At 47.6% G+C, this 21491-nt stretch overlaps 1 protein-coding gene across 1 annotated transcript; it reads left to right on the plus strand.

Moving 5' to 3' along the window:
- Positions 1 to 609: 609 nt before the first annotated feature.
- PM20D1 (peptidase M20 domain containing 1) lies at positions 610 to 20663 on the plus strand. Its single transcript, XM_072815110.1, has 13 exons — positions 610 to 839; positions 3416 to 3502; positions 5156 to 5388; positions 5803 to 5889; positions 6950 to 7083; positions 7376 to 7495; positions 8200 to 8275; positions 8646 to 8707; positions 8943 to 9021; positions 10890 to 10961; positions 16521 to 16689; positions 19045 to 19144; positions 20200 to 20663. The coding sequence occupies exons 1-13, from the start codon at positions 692 to 694 to the stop codon at positions 20321 to 20323; spliced, it is 1491 nt and encodes a 496-aa protein (XP_072671211.1). The 5' UTR covers positions 610 to 691; the 3' UTR covers positions 20324 to 20663.
- Positions 20664 to 21491: the final 828 nt, after the last annotated feature.

Consider the following 21491-nt stretch of genomic DNA (forward strand, 5'->3'; position numbering starts at 1 on the left):
TTTATGAAATACATCAAAATCATTAAAACAATCTTTCTCAAAATCCTTCAAGTATTTACCCCCTAAAACTCTGGTATCTGCAGAGCGTTGCAAAAAAATGCAGCGTTTACATTAATATCAGAAACACTTCCAGCGAATTCCTAAGGAGGAGCAAGCCCTCCGAACTGATCATTCAAAGTAGCGTCTATAGATAAAGTAATACTGTCTCAATTTCAGGTTCAATAAAGCCAGGGACCCAGAAGGCTCCGCCCCCCACCCCCACCCCCACCCCCACCCCCGGACCTGGGGGACTGGTCATCAAGCCCTAAACTTCAGAAGTGAGAAGCAGATTAAAGACTGATACGCTTTGCTGATTTTATTTAGCCTTTCCCCCCTTTTATGAGACGAGTCCTAGAGCAAGGGATCCTGAGAACCTCAGAGCAGCAGGTGAGGCCCGACGTGCACCCGCAGCGCTCACCTTTGCTCCGCTTCTGCCTGCCCCGCGGGGAGAAACAACAACTCCCAAGAGGCCCTGCGGCCCTGGGCGGGGCCGTCCCCTCATTGGCTGCTCCGCAGCTCCCGGCAAGCGGCGATTGGCCAGGCCTGGGGAGGGGGCGGGACTAAGGCAGGGGCGGGAATTGGAGCGCGGACAGGACCACCGGCGCGGGCTGGCGGGGCAGGTGCAGACCCCGCTGCAGACCGAGACGAGCGTATGGCTCCGCAGTGCGTCTGCGTGCTGGCTCTGGCGGCTGTGCTGCTGCCAGGCGTCTCCACCATGTCCACAGGGAAGGGCCGGGAGCGGCACATCCCTTCTCAGTTCAACCAAGGCGAGCGCTTCGCCATGAAGGAAGCGCTGAAAGGTGAGCCGGGTCCCTTGGCCCAGCGATGCTCGGGTATAGGTCGGTCCCTCTGCCGCCCACTCCCACCGCAGAGGGTCCACTACGGGACCTGCGGCTGCACCGCACTCCCCAGCCCGAGCCCCAGCACCTCGCGCCCGGGCGTGGGGACGCCACTCTTGTCCCAGTGCTGGCTTCTGGGCCCTCCGGTGTTCCCTGCCTCGCCAGGATCCTGCCCGAGCTCCACCATCTCCCCGTTGCCTTGGCCTTCGCCAGCCCAACCCCGGCTTTGCAGTAGCTTTTTTTTTTTTTTTTTTATGATAGTCACACAGAGAGAAAGAGAGAGAGGCAGAGACACAGGCAGAGGGAGAAGCAGGCTCCATGCACCGGGAGCCCGATGTGGGATTCGATCCCGGGTCTCCAGGATCGCGCCCTGGGCCAAAGGCCCGCGCCAAACCACTGCGCCACCCAGGGATCCCTGCAGTAGCTTTTATTTGTACCCTTAACCGTCCAAAGTGTTGACTTCTGTTAAATCAACGCGATATCTTAAGCCTGAATTATCTTTTTTTTTTTTTTAATTTTATTTATTCATGAGAGACACACACACACAGAGAGGGGCAGAGACACAGGCAGAGGGAGAGGCAGAGGGAGAAGCAGGCTCCGTGGGATTCGATCCTGAGACTCCAGGATCACCCCTGGGCCCAAGGCGGCACCCAACCGCTAAGCCACCCAAGCTGCCCGAGACTAAATTATCTTAATCTTACCTACAGTGGAGGGAAATTGAAGCTTAGGTCAATTGAATGACCTTCCCTAGGGACCTCACAAGCAAGGAGTGAGCACTGGGTGATAACATCTATCACCTGTAGGATCCACCCAGCTCCAGGGAACTCCACCAGGAGATGCGTGAGATGTTCCAAATTTCCTCTTCTAATTAAAAGACATCTCTCCCCTAGACCTCAAACCAAGGTTAAAAACTCATTTGCCTTCTCAGTCTGCATTTTCCAGGAGAAAAGAGGAAAGGTTCTGTTGCGTACTAGGTCCTATGGGATAATGAGATCCTCCTCACCATTGGGCTTAGCTCCAGTCTTTTCCCCTTTCATTAAATAATGAATTAAAAGAAACTGCCTACATAAACATGTGCTGCCAGAGGCAGGGATCAAAAGCTAGCCCTCGTGATTGAATATAAATTGTGCATGTGCCTGAGGGATTGATTGGTCTGGAGGCAGAGCAGAGCTTTCCCAAAGCATAGAACAAATAGTGAGTTCTCTGAAAGCCAGTAGGCAGCTGCTCACCAGTGTCTTTTCACCCAGGAGAAAGCAAAAGCTTTCTTAATTAAAGAACCCAAAGTAGGGACCTTATAACCATATGGCTATATGGCCTATATATGCTGTACGGCCTATATATATACCTATATAGCCACATGCCTCCTGCTCCAACTGTGAGCAGGAGGCAAAACATTTGAGTTCAGATTTTGAGTTTGTCTCCTATAGATTCATCTTTCTGAACCTTGACTTCCCCATCTATGTGGTGGGCTGTGATGTAGGGTTGATCCTGAGCAAAACTGATTACAGAGCTAAGTTCGTCTTTCAGCAGCCCACCCTTGACAAATGCACTGCCTAGATGCATTTGTTCTTCCTAGTGTGTTTTGGAATATCTAATCAAACATTCTCATAATTTATTGCATTTCCTCTCCCATTGGTGTTTGCATTTAATAATGAATCTCTTTAAAGTGTAAAGCCAGGACTCCTGGGTGGCTCAGTGGTTGAGCATCTGCCTTTGGCTCAGGGCCTGGTCCCGGAGTCCCGGGATCGAGTCCCACATCGGGCTTCCTGTAGGGAGCCTGCTTCTCCCTCTACCTATGTCTCTGCCTCTTTCTCTCTCTGTGTCTCTAATGGAAAAAATAAATAAAATCTTTAAAAAAAAAAAAAGTGTAAAGCCTTCATGGCTCAAAGGGATAAACCTAATAGCAATTCAGGAACTGAGGCATCTGGGTAAAGTGGAGAAGATTATTGAGGACTGAGGAGTTGGTTTGGGAACTCCTATATCCACCCCTTCCCAGGCATCATGTGCCCAAAAAGCTGGCATTGGCTGAGAAATCAGCGAGACTCTGGATGAGCCAGTCCATGAGGAATAAGCCTACTCTCTGCACATAAAGCCTCATTCATGTAGGGACCCAGAATGGTGGGCTCCTCTGGTTCATTGAAAGGATAATGGTTTCAGAGGCAGAATGAGGCTTAGAAACAATTTATAGCAGCTCCCCACTTAGGGTCAAAGTCCAAAATTTACTCCTGTCCACCTCCCCCCACCCACATCCATCTTGGACTTTAAGACCCATATTAGTCTAACCAAACCTGAAAGACCTGGGTTTATAGATCCCATTTCTGCTGCTTATTTCAGGACAGCCCTGAGCAGCTCCCCTCACCCCTCTAGGCTTGTTTTCCTCCCTTCAAATTAGAGAAAATAGCAGTGCCTACCTCCTAGGATTGTTCTGCCTCCCACAATAAGATCATGAACGCAAGAGAACTCTATGCACAGAGGGCTGTGGTGAAACCAGTGGTTGTTATCAACTGTACTCTCCCATGGCTCTCTGTCTCTGACAGGTGCCATCCAGATTCCAACAGTGTCTTTCAGTCCTGACGACATTAACACTACAGCCCTGGCCGAGTTTGGAGAATTCATTCGTACAGGTCAGCCACAATCTGTGGAAAGGGGTGGGAGCACAGTTCTCTTACAAAGTGATAAAGAAGCTTCTTTTGTTACTGACCAGAGGACAGTAAAAATTTCTGTGGGCGTATTTTGAGTTTATACACAGTGGGGAGGAATACAAGCTCTCTAAGAGTCAGAATGGAGGCAGGGTAGAGACTATAGATTTATTTGGCCCTTGAAACACTAAGGCACACTGTTGGGTTGGAGTTTGAACTCTCCCGATCTTTGCCCTAAATATATAACAGTCAATAAATATATAATCAAAAGTTAGGACTAGGGATCCCTGGGTGGCGCAGTGGTTTGGCGCCTGCCTTTGGCCCAGGGCGTGATCCTGGAGACCCGGGATCGAATCCCACGTCAGGCTCCCGGTGCATGGAGCCTGCTTCTCCCTCTGCCTGTGTCTCTGCCTCTCTCTCTCTCTGTGACTATCATAAATAAATAAAAAATTTAAAAAAAAAAAAAAAAAAAAAAAAAAAAAAAAAAAAAAAGTTAGGACTAAGAAAGGAATTAAAAGGCACAGCATAAAGAATAGGGTCAGTGATATTCTAATAGCCATGTATAGGGACAGATGGTAGCTATACTTGTGGTGAACAGCATAGTAGATAAACCTGTCAAATCAGTAAGTTGTGTACCTAAAACTAAGGTAACATTGTGTGTCAACTATACTCAAATTAAAAAAGAAAAAAAAAAAAAGATAGGACTAGGAATTCCTTCTTCCCGTGCAAGCTTCTGGAACTATACTCCATGCTCCTCCCACCCCTACCTCCATACACACACCTACACACCTATGTACACACTCCACCCATGCAGGCCCTTCCCCTGATTCTTTACAGGCCCGTTTCTGCGTTTCGAGGCAGTCAGCGACTTTGAGCTGTCATATCAGCTCCTCACCCCCATGTGAGTCCAAGAAGGGATGGGTCAAGAAGAAAAAGGAGACTTGCAACTCCCCACTCCCTGCATGGAAAGCTCCTGGAGAGTAGTGAGGCCCTCCTCCTAAATAAAAGAAAAAAACAGCCCCTCCAAAGTTATCTGGGGTTGGAGGAGCTGGCCTGGGCACATCAAGTGGCCCCCTCGCTAACACTGTCTGTAACCTGAGTAATTGACCCTGAGAGAATCCACACCCACACATGTAAGTGTGGCCTTGTGCTAGACAGAACAATCTTCCCTCTGTATGACACACACAGGAGTATTTTTTTAATCTCTCTCTCTCTCTCTCTCTTTGTAATATAAGGGTCATGTTTGGTTCCAAGTAATTTGGATATTGGGGACTAGTATATTTAAAATTTAACACACACTCGTCATCTGTATAGTCCTGCAGCAGATACTTGTGATGTGCATGTTACAGATCAGACCAAGCCAGATCTTGATCTATTAGCTGTTACCATGATGGAATCTTGATATGCACATTGTCACGTAGTAGTAGCACATTTAAATATGAGGAAGAGGAATTTTAGAGATTGTCCGTGCAAATCAGGAATCAGACTGGCTTTGTTCCAGAAGGCTTCCTATAGGACACTACACCTTTTTAAAAAGGGGTGGGGGGACAGGTGGACATTTTCTATCAAATCGTAAGAAAACCAAAGGAAATTGTTAAATCTGACTTTCTCTCTCCTCTTTCATCCCTTTGTCTCCAGTCTTTCCTACAATTTTCAAAACTAGGTTTATCCAACATGAAGTCATAGGAGAGTACAGCCACCTGTTCACTGTCCAAGGCTCGGACCCCAGCTTGCAGCCCTACATGCTGATGGCTCACAGTGATGTGGTGCCTGCCCCTGATGAAGGCTGGGAGGTGCCTCCGTTCTCTGGGTTGGAGCATGATGGCTTCATCCATGGCCGAGGCACACTGGACAACAAGAACTCTTTGATGGTGTGCAATGCCTTGTTTTCTCTGCTTTGGGGCACTAAGGATTCACCCAGGATGGGGATGTTCTGCTGACCCCTGGGAGGCGGGAGGTTATGGTAGAAAGAACCTTGGCTTCAGGAGATGTTCCAGCTATCACTTGGTTACTATCCTTTTCTGGGTCTCGATTTCTCAACTATGAAATAAGGACTAGAGTACGTGATATCCAGGGACCCTTTCAGCTCTGACACTGATACATTTATGCTTTTCTCCAGGTGGTAAAGGAGCTTATGCTTCCTCACATCCCATCCCCCAGGGGCCACTTGAATTTGTTCTCTTTAAAGAGAGCCTGATGCTAGCTAGCCCCACCAGCCCTGATGCAGGCAGCTGAATGTTACTGATGCCTTGATATTCCCTCTTCCCTTGTGCTTCTACCCCCAGGCAATTCTGCAGGCCCTGGAGCTCCTGCTGATCAGAAACTACATCCCCCGAAGATCTTTCTTTATTGCTCTGGGCCATGATGAGGAGGTACAACCTCTTCACCCCATAAACCATCTCTAAAACCCCTCTTTAGGGTGGGAGTGGAGGGGTGCAGTCTAGTCCAGTTTGCTCCCCAGCTGTAGGGCCTCCAGAATATGGTGTGGTGGTTTGCCAATTCCTATGGGTATCCACACGCCGGAACTATCTAAGGCCCTTGACCAAAATGCAGATTCCCAGACCCGGTGCCACAAATTTGAATTTGTTTTTAAAGGTTTTTTTATTTTTATTTTTTAGAGCAGTTTTAGGTTCACAGTGAAACTGAGAAGGTAGAGAGACTTCCCTTATGCCCCTACCATACATGCACAGCCTCCCCATTGTCAGCATCCCCACCAGAGGGGTATTTGTTACAACTGAAGAACCTACATTGATACATCATAACTCCCCACAGCCCTAGTTTACATTAGGGCTTACTCTGGGCATCCATTCTGTGGACTTGGTCAATTGTATAGTGACATGGATCCACCATTATAGTTTCATAAAGAGGAGTTTCACTGCCCTAAACATCCTCTGTGCTCTGCCTATTCATCCCCCTCTCCCTTTCCCAATCCCTGGAAACCACGGATTTTTTTACTATGTCCCTAGTTTTGCCTTTTCCAGAAAGTCATATAGTTGACTTTCCAGAAAGTCATCCAGTATATAGCCTTTTTCAGATTGGCTTCTTTCATTTAGTGATAGGCATAGATCTGAATTTTTAACAAACTCCCTGGTATTATCTGAGGCAGCAATGACACTCTGAGAAACATGGGTGTGATAGTAAGAGAACCAACAGGGAGCAAGGAATCAATGTTTTATTTCCAGTGATGTCACTTACTTTGACCCTGGGCCTGTCACTTCATCTGTGAAATGAGGGCAGTTTGGCCCTTCCAGCTGTGACTCTCCAGGGTTCTGTGAAGCAAGACTGTCTAGGCCCCTTCCTCTCCCTCCCTCACCCCGCAGGATGGAGACAGGGCAGGGAGATTCTGGAGCTCCTAGCTATGTTCAATGGGTCTCCATTAGCTATTAGAGGTCTGTCTGAGAAGGACAATGGCCATGGGTTCAATGTCTGCAGGTGTCAGGACAGAATGGGGCTCAGAAGATCTCAGCCCTGCTACAGGCAAGGGGTGTCAAGCTAGCCTTCATTGTGGACGAGGGTAACTTCATCTTGGATGGTTTCATTCCCTACCTCAAGAAGCCCTTTGCCATGTGAGTACAGTACCCTATCCCCCACCTTAGAAGGTGTTCTCACCACACTTCAGATGACCGCAGCCTGGCATCTGTAAGCCATACTGAGACAACTCTTTATTTTACTCCTCTGGCCCTGAACTCGGACCAGTTTTGGGCTCCCCCTTCCCTTTCTCTTCAAGTGTAGATTTTTTAAAGCATTATGAAGCCAAGCTGCTAGACCAGCAGACCACTGTGCAGGTGGGCTCATGGGCTCATGGGATAATTCAAGGTGGGAGGAAGTCAGGAGGACCCTCTCTGATCTCTGCTGCAGGATCGCAGTCTCAGAGAAGGGTGGGATTAACCTCAGGCTGCAAGTAAACATGACTCCAGGCCACTCCTCAGCTCCCCCCAAGGAGACAAGCATTGGCATCCTCGCAGCTGCTATCAGCCGGTAAGCAACATGGGCCCTGCTCCCTTGCCAGACTCGGGATGGAGGACCTGGCCCTTTCCCACTTTGGGTTTGAAGAGGCTAAGCTTCCTGCCCTGAAGCTGGGCTGAGAAACCACAATGGGGGCTGCAGGAAGGACAGAGCCACCAGTACCCAGGCAGGGGTCAGGGGTCAGAAAAGGATCTACCCATATTGTAAGCAAGAGCTGGCCCATAAAAGCTAGGTCAGGATGTAAGGGCTGCAGGCTGTGGGTGAGCACAGCAAGGTCTGTAACAGCAAAGCTTACCTCCAGCTGGGTTTTCTTAGCAAAGTGGGAAGAAGAACTATATTAATTCAGTTAAATATGGGTATTCTCTACCAATGTTTAAGGCTTTGTGCCCAGTGATGGGCATATAGCAGTAGAAAGAAACAGACAGCCCCTTTCCTCAAGGAACTCACAGTTACAGCAGAGACTGATAATTCTGCTACAGTGTGGTAGGTGACAAGGAGTGGTGCCAACTTGGCCTTGGTAGATAGGGACAGCATCTAGAAGTAATCCTGCTTGTGTTTTGAGATCTCCAAACAGGTGGATCGGTGGTAATAGAAGGTAAATGGCAGACCTCCTGGCCAGACCTGCTGAAAAACCCTGTCTCCCTTCTTCTTCCCTTCAGATTGCTGATCTTTAACTGGGGTTGGGGAAAGTCCTGAGAATTCCCTTTCTCTTCCAGCCTGGAGCAGACACCACTGCCGAACATGTTTGGAAGTGGGCCATTGAAAACGACATTGCAGGAACTGGCAAATGAGGTAGGGAAAGGAGCCTCACTACCCCTGGTCAGCTGTGGAAGAGAAAGAAAGAAGGGCAGAAAAGTAGTTTCCAGAACAGAAGAAGAGCCCACTGCTGACCCGTGCTATGCACATGCTCACCTATTTTCAGCTAGAGGCTGAGCCGAGACATAGGATCTGACTTCTTCCCGGGGGTGTTGGTGCTTCTCTGAGACCCTAAGACCTGACACATCCAGGCACCCTTCGGGAGCCGGTTCTCAATCATCCTTGAGGCTGCCACTGAGGGCCCTCGAGGCAGATCTAAAGCAGGGAAAGACTTGAGCCTCAGGTACAGTGACCCTGTTATGCTGACCCCTCAGAAATCCTGATGACCTGGTTTTTTGCTTTTCAGTTCCCTTTTCCTGCCAATATTGTCTTGAGAAACCTATGGCTGTTTGGGCCCCTTGTAAGCAGGTAAAGTTTTATCTTTTCTTCTCTCTCATCCTCCAAACCAAACCTACTCAGTCCCCTCTCCCTGGCTTAGCTAATCATCCCTTAGCCACCAAATGCTACATCTAATCCATATATAGGATGTCCCTCCTAGTCTTAAAGGTCTTCAAGATTCAGGAAAGTGGGTGATCTTCCAACCCATTCTTTCTCCACATTGGAAAGTTGTTCCTAATGTCTGACCTTAGTCTTTTGGCTTTAGGTTAATGGAGAGGAATTACATAACCAATGCACTGGTCAGGACCACGATGGCACTCACCATGTTCAATGCAGGAGTCAAGGTAACATCTCCTAGATCATCCCCTACACCTTTCCCTCCCTACACCCGCCCCTCCATCCTTTGGCTTTATTTCCTGGCCCCTTCTTCCTTCTCTGATTATAGTTTGAATAATAGGAAGGCCCAGGGCTGAACTGTACAGTGCTATCAGGTGGGTAATCCTCAAGAGCAAGTGTACCAACCGAGGTCTACAAACCCTCTGAAATTGCTGGCCAGATTTTGTACATGTGCCTTTTAGGGAGTGTCCATGGCCCCTCTCAGCTGCCTTGTGTCTGTACTCCTTAAAAAAAAACCATTAAAGAAAATTATACTAGTATGAAGGGGAGTTATTTGGAAGTTAATTTTTGTGAACTATACTCATTCAACTTGTTACATATTTACCTAGCATTTTGGTCATGTAGCCTAAGGTTCTAACTTTCCTACCTATCAAGGATCTTTTGATTACTCTTTATCACACTTTGGAAGATTTATTCATCTAACAAATTTAATGACTGATTAATGTATTTTCCCTTCATGCTCCCCTGAGTCAAAAGAGAGAAACTCACTCACAATTTATAAAATCTACATATACAACATCTAAAGGCAGATATTAGTCATTTCCCAAAGCACACCAAATACTGGGTAGTCTTAACAAACATGAAGTTCACTCGTAGAAATAAATTTTGAGTGAATTATTACTTTGATAGATTTTTCTTTTCCAAGAACTACTTTTTGGCAAATTGGTCTACTTCCAGTTGGATTGGCCACTAAGGGGCATCTCTGTTTAAAGGAACAAACCACAGCCACAGCCACACTGGTTAGCTTGGGCCTATGACTTTCTGAAATCTTGAGAGAAGTGAGACTGTTCCCAATGACTACCAGCACTACTTTAAGGAATGCCACCTTTACCTAGCATACAGGATGGCCTTGTGGAGGTCTGGTCATCTGGAGCCCAGGTTGAGTACAATGAATGGCACCTCAATTCCTGCCATAACTTAACTGGACAGAGTGTCAGCCAGACCTGAGCTGTCTTCACCAGCTGTCTAGAGTGTTCACTGAAATAATAATAATACTGTGTCCTTGCATGTGAATGTCATTTTATCTGTCCATAAAATTTTTATCTGTCCATTGTCACATTTGTTATTCCATTTGATCCTGTTCACAGCCCTCCTGGTACCATCATCCCCATTGCCAGTCGGGAAACAAAGACACAAACAGGTCATAATTATTCAAAATCACACGGCTAATTTGTAATAGCCCACTCTCCTGCTCCTGGTCTAGTGCTTTTTTGCACCAAACCAGTTCAAAGAAAGATTCAGAGTTGGAGTCCGTTCTATTATGGCCTCTGAGGAAAAAAATCCACTCAGAGTCTAATTCTCTTCTCTGATTAGTCTTGGGTTCTTCCTGATCAAGCAGAGAACAGAATCAAATTTTGCAATTAGAAGTGGGAAATCACTATCATCATCCCCTTCGGGGTTCAAACACACCGTGACGGGGGCCTGCAGAGGCTCTGGGTGCCCTGGCCTGAGTAAGCAGTAAAGTGCAAGAGGCATATCCAGGGCACACAGTGCCAGTGGTGCTGCATGGGGCCAGAAGAGAGAGGTCTGTGTGGTCTTGGAGAAAACAGTCTTGCTCTGAGAAGTTCTCAGTGAAACCCACCGGGACCAAGAAGCATGGAGATCTGGCCTAATGCACAGACACACCTCTAGTTCTGAACATAACCACTTGTCAAGGGCCCAGAGGAGACAAGGGCCAACTAAAAATGAAGCCCTGGACCTTTCAATCAAATTGGCTTCCTCTTTCTCTACTGGTGGTAGTTGGCCTTTGGGGGTGGGGTGGGGCAGAGGTTGGAGCTTATGTGGCTCAGGCCAGGGTTTGTGATTCTCTCTCCAGATGAATGTCATCCCCCCGATGGCCCAGGCCATAATCAACCTCCGGATTCACCCTGCACAGACAGTCCAAGAGGTAGGTGACATCTGTTCCCAACCAGTGGTTTGGTATCAGGGATGTGTGATCCCTAGGATCTGGGTATAGCTGCATTCCCAGGGCTGGCCAACCACCATTTTTCAACCAACATTGGTTGGTTTATTCAATAACATTTGTTCAACCTTCTTCAGAGGCTTCCAGGAATCTGGCTAGGATAGGAGATCTCTGGTTTGGGGGAACTTGGAGTCTGACAAATGATAACAATAGTAGCAGACATGTCCCACAGGCTTGCTTGGTGTGTGGCACTGTTCTAAGATATATGCATGCTCATTTAAAGCCCACAACCATCCTATTATCATCCTTATTTAACAGGGAAACTGAGGCACAGATCAAAAAAGCAGGTAAGTGACATGCCCAAGATTACGCATGTAACAGTCTAGATCCAGAACCACCACACCAGACCACAATCAAATTGATTAGGGATGAACAAATTGCTAAAGGACCAGTGCAGAGAAAGGGACTGTCACTACCTCTGAGGGTCAAGAAAATCTTTTCTGACCACTAGAAATCTAAGCGGGGATGTAAAGGACAGATAGGACTTTGCTAGAAGCCAGGTATTCAGAGTCAGGCTAAGGTCAAATCAGGCTAAATAAAGAGGACGACAGACCAGGCAGATATGGCAATGGTGAAAATGGAGTAGTAGCGTGGGGTTCAGAGCCTTGTGAACCATGCTGAGGAGTTTGGGCTCTAATCTGTGGACAGAGGGAACTTCAAACGGGGCCATGATGTCCTTAGATGTGTTCTTAGGGAGATGGTGCTGATGGCAATGCAGAGGAAATGCCAGAGTAGGAAGAGACGGTTGTGAAACTGTTAGAGCTTCTCAGGCAGTGGACTGAGTGGTGGTGATGGGGTGAGGAAAGGCACCTGCCACGGTGGGAGACTTGGGTTCAGCAGAATGTAATGTGTCATGGGTAAGGGGAGAGAGAAAGGCAGGATGACTCCAAGGTTTTTAACCTGGGTAGTTGGCCAGGTGCTGATGCCTTTAGCCAAGATGGAGCATTCAGAAAGTAGAGCAAGTTCAGAGAAATATAATGGTTTAGGAGTTTGAGAAGCTTATAAATTATAAATAGGCAATTATAAATACATCAGGTCTGGAGAGAGAATGAACTAGAGATACAGGCTGGGGTGTTAACATAAATGAAACCTCTAGAGTCAATAAAATCCCACAGGAAGAATGTGTAAAATTAGAAAGAAAGAGGATCGAGGACAGAGCCTGGCAGTGGCCTGCTACAAACATCAATTTAAAAATGATTAAAATCAGTGCGTAATTGCAAACTGTGATGAGTGCTATGACGAAGAGGGACCGGGTTCTAGTGGAGAATGTAAGGGGGAACCAGACCTCGGATAGGGTCAGATAAGGCTTCCCCGGGGAAGTGACACGTGAGCTGAAAGGTACAGGATTGAGCAGACACGGTGCAGAATGTTTGGCATCTGCAGGAAAGGCTAGCTTACTTAAACAGCAGGTTGAGCTAAATAGGAGTTCAGGAGACAAATGTAATCCTTCAAAAAAATGATCTCAAGAGGCAACCCAACAACTATCGAATGACTAATAACATTCCAGAATTAAGCAGGGTTAAGGGCAGGTGGTATTCCCTGAGTCTCTGATGCAGATCCTCGAGGGTCAGCCACACTTAGACTTCTGTGGTCTTTTCTCCCTAAATTCTTCCCCCTGGAGGGTTTTGTTTGTTCTCACATAGGGTGGGAGGCACACCCCTCACTGCAGGGGGGCCGGCGGGGGATGGATTGATGGCCTGCCCAGCATCACCCAGCATTCTGGGGAAGCTGGGACCGGTGTGAGCCCTGGGCTCCACTGCTTTTCATCGAGTGCCAACCTTTGTCCTCTCCCTAGAGGATCATGGGGCCAGGAAATCACTGAATTCCCCCCATTGAACTTCTTTCTACCAGTTTTTTTCCAGCCTCATTCCAACTCCATGCCCTTTCCAAGGGCTGTTTTCCACCAGCTGGGGCTTTCATCTCCCCAGCTTCTGGCACTCTTCCCTCCTGTCTATTCCCCACCAGAGTGGCCTTCCTTCCCAGTCTATCTCATGAAATCCCTGAAAGCCCCGGGCCCATCCTGCCCACCTGTCCAGCATCCAAAAGCATGCAGCATCCTTTGGTTCTGATCCCTCCCTTGCCTCGTGCCCAGTTCCATCATCAAGTTCCATGGGCTGGAACTGCTGGGCTGGATCCTGTGGGAGCATGAACAGTTCCCAGAACTGTCTTCCTCCAACTCTAAGTGGTCTCTCCCATGTTGTGGGTGTAGAGAGGTCTCCATCACCTATGTGTGAGCAACAGTCTTCAGAAATGTCATAGACTACCCTGTAGAAGGTTCGTCCTGAATGGGCCTCAAGGAGTAAAAATCAGGCCACTAGAAGATGTTTCAGGAAGCCCCCACTAGAAGGAGAGTTGGGGAATATGGCACCTTGGATGGTCATGAGCTTCTCAGAGGGTGGATGACGTCCACCTCTCTATAGAGTATTGTACCAAAGATTCCTTCCTTTCTTCATTCATTGCTTCACCAAGTGTTTACTGAGTGGCTGCTATGGGCTAGGCATTCTTCTAAGTGCTTGGGAAAATGGTGAACAAGACAGACAAGATTCCTATCCTGATGGCACTTATGTTCTAATGGGTAAGGGACAGCAATAAGCAAGTGATCAAATACAGGAACAAGTTGATTTTTTCAAGAGGTAAGTACCATAAAGAAAATCATAGGATGATGTGTCACAAAGTGATTGTGGGGTAGGCATGGAACAGCGAGTCAGTCCTCTGAGGCGACATTTACCCTGCAACCCGACATAGAACAAAGATCTAGGAATGGCAGTAAGGGCACTGGCCTCTAGTCTCAACAGAGGTGAAATGGTATGTCTCATATATACCATAGCCTGTGGAGGATATAAAAATATATCAAATTAAAAGGGGAGGGGGAGATGCCTGGGTGGCTCAGCGGTTGAGTATCTGCCTTTGGCTCAAGGTGTGATCCCGGAGTCCCAGGATCGAGTACCACATCAGGCTTCCTGCATGGAGCCTGCTTCTCTCTCTCTGCTTGTGTCTCTGCCTCTCTCTGTATCTTTCATGAATAAATAAATAAAATCTTTTTTTAAAAAAAAGGAAGGGGGAGAGGGGTGAGATACTACAGGAAGCCATACATCAGGTCATTATAGACATTCATAGCCAAGTTGCTCAAAAGCAGAATGGATTGTAACTTAGCATGGTGGTGAGCCTTCTGCCATGGAAGTATTCAAGCCCAGGCTGGATGACAGTCTGTCCTGGGCATTAGTGAGAGGCCTTGCCTTACCACAGGATGGAGGCTGGACTTGCTAACTCTAACTCTAAAGACCTTGCCAATTTTTTTGGTATCCCTTGTCCTGGCCTTCAACACATTTATCATTCACTTGAGGGAAAAACATATTTACACATAAAACAGAGGAAAAATCGTAACATTATGGTAATGTGCTGTAAGGGCTGTAGAAGCTCAGAGTGATGAGACTGATGTGCTCTAAAGTAACCTTTGAGGTCCCTCTTACCATTCATGAATCCCATCCTTGTGCCCCTGATTATTGCCCAGGGTGGCTCCTCTATTCTAAGCAAATAACTAGCATATGTTGAGTGTTTACTATGTGCCAGGAACCAGCCTAAGTACGTGACATATGCTAATTCCAGTAGTGGTCACAACCACCTTCCCAAGCAGGTGCTACTGTTATCCTTATGTTAACATATGAGCATGCTGAGACACAGAGGTTAAGGAGCCTGCTCAAGGTCACACAACTATAAGTGGCTGTCCACGGCACGAAGTGTGCTGTCACTCCTCGATTCTTGTGCCTGCCCGCCCCCCTGATCAGATCTTGCCTCTTCTCCATCTGTTTCATGTCCTTCCTTTGAATTTCTGCTCAAAGTCCACCATCACCAAGGTGATGAAAGGAATCCAAGGAGTCCATCTTAATGAACACCATCCTCTTTCAGGCCCTACTCCACCCCACCTCAACCTGCATGTGCTTTGGTGGTAGTGAAGCATCATCCTTGTGAGAAACCAGGTTCAGGTACTCAGCCCAGCGACATTAACTGTACAATCCTATTATACAGTTACTTCATGAGATAACTCCCACTGTTTTTATTAGTTCATATCTTTTAAATTTCTTGCATCCAACATTCATTGCATGCCTTTTATGTTCCTGGGGCGGAAAACACAGAAGTGAGGTAGCCCTCCTCTTGCATCAGAACCTGGCCTGTGAGTTAGCAGGAAACCTGAGCTCTTGTGGCTTCCAACTGAGGGGGGATCCTATCTGTGTGCCCTCTTCAGTTTCTGGGGGCAGGAGTATTCAAGTAATTTGGGATAACAAAAAAAAAAAAAAAAATTGGGATAGCAGGCCCAGTCCCAACCCCCACCTTCTATGGTGATGACTAGGAATCTGCCAGTTGTTTGAAGATATAGCAAGACTATGTACTAATTCTTGAATTAGAGGGTTTAGGGCAAACATGCTGGAATGAAAATAAGCTCCGATAAGTGAGTTATGCACCACCACCACCACCCCCAACTAATCCAACAGCAAGGAATTTGGTTTGGCTCAATGGTGGTTTTTAAGCCAGAAATAGGCCTCGTTTCCTTTCCAGTCTCCACTCCTAGCATGTTTCTAGGTGACACTGCCATAAAAAGAGGTACTCTTGAGTTAATGCCCCCCATAGGAGTGGTCCTCAGCTATGGGACACCCCCCTTTCTAAGGCAGAGGCAGTTCTAAAGCACCTGCTGATCAGATGGGTTGAGACCAGTGCTGGGGCTTTCCCTGGGTGGCAGGGTAGGCTTGGGGGCCACTCTAAGCCAGCCTCCCAGTCCATTTCCACATGTCTCCATGGGACCTGATCCTCAGGGTCTGGTCTACGTCCTGCCTGGGACCAGGACTTGTGCTGGATCCAGCTCTAGTGGTTTCCGACTGAATTTTCTAGGAGCTTCCTCAGGTTCCTTCCTGAGGAAAAGAGGCAAAGAGAAAACTTGAACACCAGTCCCCCCAACTCCTGACTTTTTGCCTGTGTTGAGCTCATCTTCCTGGCTCCAGGGCAGTTGGTTACAAACAGGAAGCAGGGATGCCCAGAGAGGAGAAAGAGGAGTGCGTGACCCTTTCCTCAACTGTCTGAAACTCCCAGGTTGATGTGAGGTCATCACATCGATCAGCCTGCCTCAAGATGTCTGTGTTCCCCGCTTCCTGTGGTGTCTTCTGCATTCCACCTAGCCCATGACTCAGCCCAAGAGGAAGGACACACAATTTCCTGATTTCTCCAATTCCCCACCTGCCTCAAGGCCATAAGGCAAGCCTCCTGAATGTTTAACCTAAACCTACTATGCTGTAGATCCCTTGCCAGAAAGACCCACCTCTTCTCTCTACTACAGCCAGTCAACTGAAGTTGAGGTCCCAGGGCAAAAATGAGCTCCCCTGTAAACCCCCAAGGCTCTGCCTTCCTGGAGAGAAATCAGGACTGTTTCAATTCATATAGTACTTGGACAGCAGATAGTTAAGAACTCAAACTCTCTTTGTTTGCTCCCTCAAGGTCCTAGAACTCATTAAGAACATTGTGGCTGACGACCGGGTCCAGTTCCACGTGTTGACTGCCTTTGACCCCCTGCCTGTCAGCCCCTCTGATCATCAGGCCTTGGGCTACCAGCTGCTCCGCCAGACCATACAGTCCATCTTCCCGGAAGTCAACACTATTGCCCCAGGTAATGACTTCATCAGCTGTGGCTGGAGGGAGGTGGGGGCTGGAACTGTTTCCTATCTAATGTCTACTGCCCCACCTCCACCCCAGCTGTTCAGCCTGGAAACATCTGGCTGCTTCCCCTCGTGATGAAACTGGAACTGTATTTTCCCCTTGGAGTGGAAGTCAGAAAGCAAACAGGAAAAGAGCAGAAACAATAAATTAGGTCAGTCATGCCTGGGTCCTAGCTTAACCTAGACCAGCCTTTCTGGCATGGAGGACAGGGTCAGCCCAGACCCCCACCCCCAGCTCCTCTGGAGGAGCCACAGAAGGGGCCAAGTTTCTCCTAGGCTGGTTCTGATCCTTCCTGGGACAACAGCTCAGCAACAGAGCTCAGAAATGCCTCCCCCCCTGTACCATTTGCATGAACCCCCTTCGTCTCTCCCAGCCCAAACCAGTTCCAGCAGCAGTGCCTCTGTGCCCCTTCCTTAATCTTCCAGCATGCCTTCCAAACCTATGTTGGGTAGACAGTGATTCTCCAACTTGAAAGTGGAAGAGGATTACCTAAGGAATTCACTAAAGTGCAGATTATCTGAACCTACTCCTAAAGATTCAAGCTAACCAGATCTGGAGAGCACCCTGGAATCTGCCTCTTTAACAAATTCCCCCAGAGGATTCTGAGACTAGTTGATGGCTAACTGCAGTTTGAGGATCTCTGGTCCATGATGTAAGGAGAAAATGCTCTAATGCTAAGCCTTGTGTCCAGGTTTTTTTAAATCTAGATTTAATCATGGATTCCTTCATTTAAGATTTTATTTATGTATTTGAGAGAGTGAGAGCAATAGCAAGTGTGGGGAGGGAGAGGGAGAAGCAGACTCTGCACTGAGCATAGAGCCCGATGTGGGACAATCCCAGGACCCTGAGATCATGACCTGAGCAGAAATCCAGAGTTGAGCATCAGAAACTTAACTGGCTGAGCCAGCCAGGTGCCCTGGATTCCCTCATGTTCTAGGTGCATACTTCAGCCCTGCCTCTGTGCTGGGCATGGGCCCGTAGGAGCGCATACAGTGAAGCTCTGCATCCATAAACTCAGATGTGAAAATGGCAGCCTTGGTTTTTAATCAACTTAAATCTGGCTTTAAGCCCCACTCCTCAGGAAACTCAACCTCCGGAGCTATTGAGGCCTCCAAGCACCACCCCATCACCCTCCTTCTGTATCGGGCCCTCGAGATCTTAGGTGGCAGCATAGCACGGGAGCCCCTCGGCCAGTGGTCATCGGTCCTTGCAGTTACCTCAGACATCCATTGCCTAGCTAGAAGGTCACTTCAAGTTGGAGATTTCCTCTGATTCCCTGGCCTGTTTGAAGAGTGGGATCTTTAACTCTAGACCTAAGACCCACCTCCCTGAACATACCAGGCAGCCATCCCCTCTGAGGCCTGCCACCTCTTCAGACTCCTGCCACAGAGCAGGGCCTGGGTCTCCACCATCCAGGGACCCTGGCCCTCTAGGTCCCTGATTCTTCTTTCTTGGCCCTCAAAAGCTTTCTGCACTACTCTCTCCCTTCTGGGGCACCCACCATAATCTCATTAACAGAGTTAGATCTTTACAGAAAAAAGATAGGCAGATATCAACTAGTAGAAACCCCCAAAGCAAGGGCATAGTTACCCATTGGAAACCAGGAGTGGAAAATGGAACAAAACACAAATTAACATCTCAGATCATCCCACCATTCTTTAATTGGTGCTTGAGGGGGTCTTTTCTCAGAGAACACTCCCAGTGAGGACAAGTCCTAGCCCTAGCTGGTGAGTGGGGTGAGTGGCTACTACCTTCAAGAGAGCATGATACTGGAGAATATCCTGGGACTTCCTTAACCTGAAGCTTGATTTTTAGAAGACAAAGTCAGCCTTCAGAGGATGAAAATAATAGGAAATTGTGTTCTGCTTTAAGAGGACTGCATTTTATAGCAGTAAAGCTCCCTGGAAGGTGTTTATTTCTGATCTAGGGTGATATAAAGAGAACCAAGGCAATAAAAAACTGATATCTAGATTTCTGGAGAGCTAGATTTCTGAAATAGCCCAGCTAAGGGTATAAAATGAAGGTATTGGCCTCCCTGGTCATCATGGAGAGAGGACACTTCAGTCTGGATCATTCAAGGGATAACTCACTAATACACTTGGGAGGAGGTTTCATGCTTCTGGCTGAAATGGTGTTTTATTAAGGTTTTGAGAATGGGTAGCCTGAAGGACAAAAATTCATAGCTGCAGGCTCCCAGGAGGGGCCAGGTGACGTTCTTATGATTTTCCAGTCAACCCACCTCCAATCACTACCTTGGCTTGATGGCTCACATAAAGCCCCATTCCTCTTGATTTTCCCTGTGTAGGTATTTGTATTGGCAACACAGACAGCAGACACTATACGAACCTCACCACTAGCATCTACCGGTTCAACCCCGTCTACCTGCATCCTCAGGACTTCCGTAGGTGAGTGGAACAAGTTTGAACAGGAAGGGTGAAGGAGGAGATACATCTGACCTATCCCCACCCCATTCTCCTACCAGTCCACAGAATGGGGGGAAGCCAGGGTTTGCACAAACAAAAATGAAGACATTATTGAACCCACTGGCCAACTTTCATCATTGCCAGAGTCTTGCCACTCCAGAATGTATGGGAATTGGCCACTGTTTCTCTGGGATGTAAATAATCAGATGATTGGAAAGAACCTGATGCAAGTAGGACCTTTGGGTATGATCCCTCCCTTTGGAAGAATACTTACCCTCTGGACTTCATTTTCTCCCCTAAAAAAGGAGACTCCAGATTTCTCAATTACCACTCAGTGAAATGCAGACCCATATAGGTCAAAGGTGGACACATGCTTTGAATTCTCAGAAAAAAATATACTATAGGAATCTAAGACATGATCACCAATTTTAACTGCTATGTGTGAATTACTACTTTGTGGGTTCTTCAGCATATTTGATAGATCTTAATAACAGCTTTTACGGATTTTGCTTGTTTTTTTTTAACTGAGGTAGCAGGTTGCTACTCTTCATTTCTTTTATCTTTGAGGTTACTTACATGTGTGGTGTGTGGAGGCACATTGTGAGCACAAGATCTGATGGGAAGTTTCTAGATGAAGTAGAGGCCCCACAGGGACCCTGAGCAGTCACCTCCCTTTCTTTTTATGTCCCTAGTAATGTAGGGGCCAGGGACTCTGGCCTAAGAGAAATAGAATTAAAAAGATAATTTCCCCTCTGAGGGGAAAGTATCACATAGATTTCAGAGCAGGAAACAAATGTGAACTCCCCAGGATTTTATTATTATATTCCTGCACTTTTTCTTTGCCATGGGCCGGGACCCTGGAGAAATGACCTACATGTCATCTTCTTACAAAAGGCCTCCCCCACTTGCCCACTTCTTACCCCCTAGAGACTCAAAGGCCAGTGGCTTCAGGGGATGTGAGGTAGGGGGTACTCAGTAGTAGCACTTGTTCTACAGCAATTGGCTCTCTCCTCTCTTTCCCAAAATCTCTCACTCAGCATCCATGGAATCAATGAGAAAATCTCAGTCCAAGCCTATGAGACCCAGGTGAAATTCATCTTTGAGTTTATCCAGAATGCTGACACATACCAGGAGCCAATTCCTCACCTGCACGAACTATGAGGTCGAGGAGCCAGCTGGACTAACCGTGCCTACCCGGGGCAAAGCTAATGTCGATGAAACTTTGGGTCAAAACCACATTGTGATCCATCACCCACTTGCCTTACTCACTCCTGAAATCACCAAAGAACAAGGCCAAGGGTAGAGAAGGGCTGGCAGGAACCTCTTTTCTTCCTTCCTCCAAACATCTGCATCCCTTGGCTGACCAACATTTACTGCCTTGTCAGTATCCTAGAAGTTACTGGGCTTGTTTGTCTTATACGGGTTATTTAACTGCTCCTTGTTAAGGCCTGACTTGACAAACAAAGAATTAGAAAATCTCAACTGTTTTTACCTTCTAGAAGTGTTTAATTTAGAGCATGCTTGCCAGGCTGCCCTCTCCATCACTTACAAATTTCTTTTTGCTGTAACTTCCTTTCTCTTCCTCCCCCTTCCCTTGGATTATTTAGCTGGCCCTTCATCTCTCCTCTCCTGCCCCTGCATCCCTCGCCCTGCCCTCCCGTTTATTCTAATCTAGAGCAGAACTTAGTTATATTGTGATACTACTGTAATTACCACAACACCTGGCCAAATAAAGCGGGCTATGTGGCATCAAGTGGTCACTGAGAAGTGAAACTGAGGCAGGGGGCTTTTCACTGAGAAGTGAAACTGAGGCAGCCTCCTGGTTCTGGAGGCTGGAGCCTAGAGAAGAAAACTATCCTTGGGCTTCTCCCAAGGACTCCCTGGTCTTTGCTCCCTCCCCTGTCCTGTTCCTGCCACCTGCTGCTGCTGACCCACCCCTGGAGGCACTAATCTGTGGAAACATTTCCCTGGCATATCCTATGGGCTGAGCTCCCAAGAGAAGGGCACTCATGATCCTGGCTTTCAGTGAAGCCCAGGACCAGCGGGGTTCTGGCCTTCGCCTCAGGTCCTGGTTCTGACCTATCAAAGGGAAGTGGCAGGTATGGTATGGGGGAGCAAGGAGGAGCCTGACTTGAGGGGCTGTGTCCCAGGTGGTGAGCAGAGGAGGGGCAAGCTTTGCCTCCTTAGAGGACAGCAGAGCTCCTGTTCTTTTCCTCTGGAATCCAACCCTGAGCATATTCAAGTCTGCTTAGTAGCTGCCAGGTAGGGGGCATTGGAAGGCAGCCTTTCTTGGCTCAAGGCTGGGAGCTGCGAGCTTTGTGGGTCACAA

The sequence above is a fragment of the Canis lupus genome, chromosome 38 (assembly GCF_048164855.1).
Source record: "Canis lupus baileyi chromosome 38, mCanLup2.hap1, whole genome shotgun sequence".
NCBI classification, from domain to species: domain Eukaryota; kingdom Metazoa; phylum Chordata; class Mammalia; order Carnivora; family Canidae; genus Canis; species Canis lupus.

Bases quoted from the DNA above. Each gene is read 5' to 3' on its own strand.
- PM20D1 (XM_072815110.1), top strand. From the start codon at position 692: ATGGCTCCGCAGTGCGTCTGCGTGCTGGCTCTGGCGGCTGTGCTGCTG. The intron at 3,503-5,155 runs GTCAGCCACAAT...CTTTGTCTCCAG, and splicing joins TGGAGAATTCATTCGTACAG to TCTTTCCTACAATTTTCAAA. The intron at 5,389-5,802 runs GTGTGCAATGCC...TTCTACCCCCAG, and splicing joins ACAACAAGAACTCTTTGATG to GCAATTCTGCAGGCCCTGGA.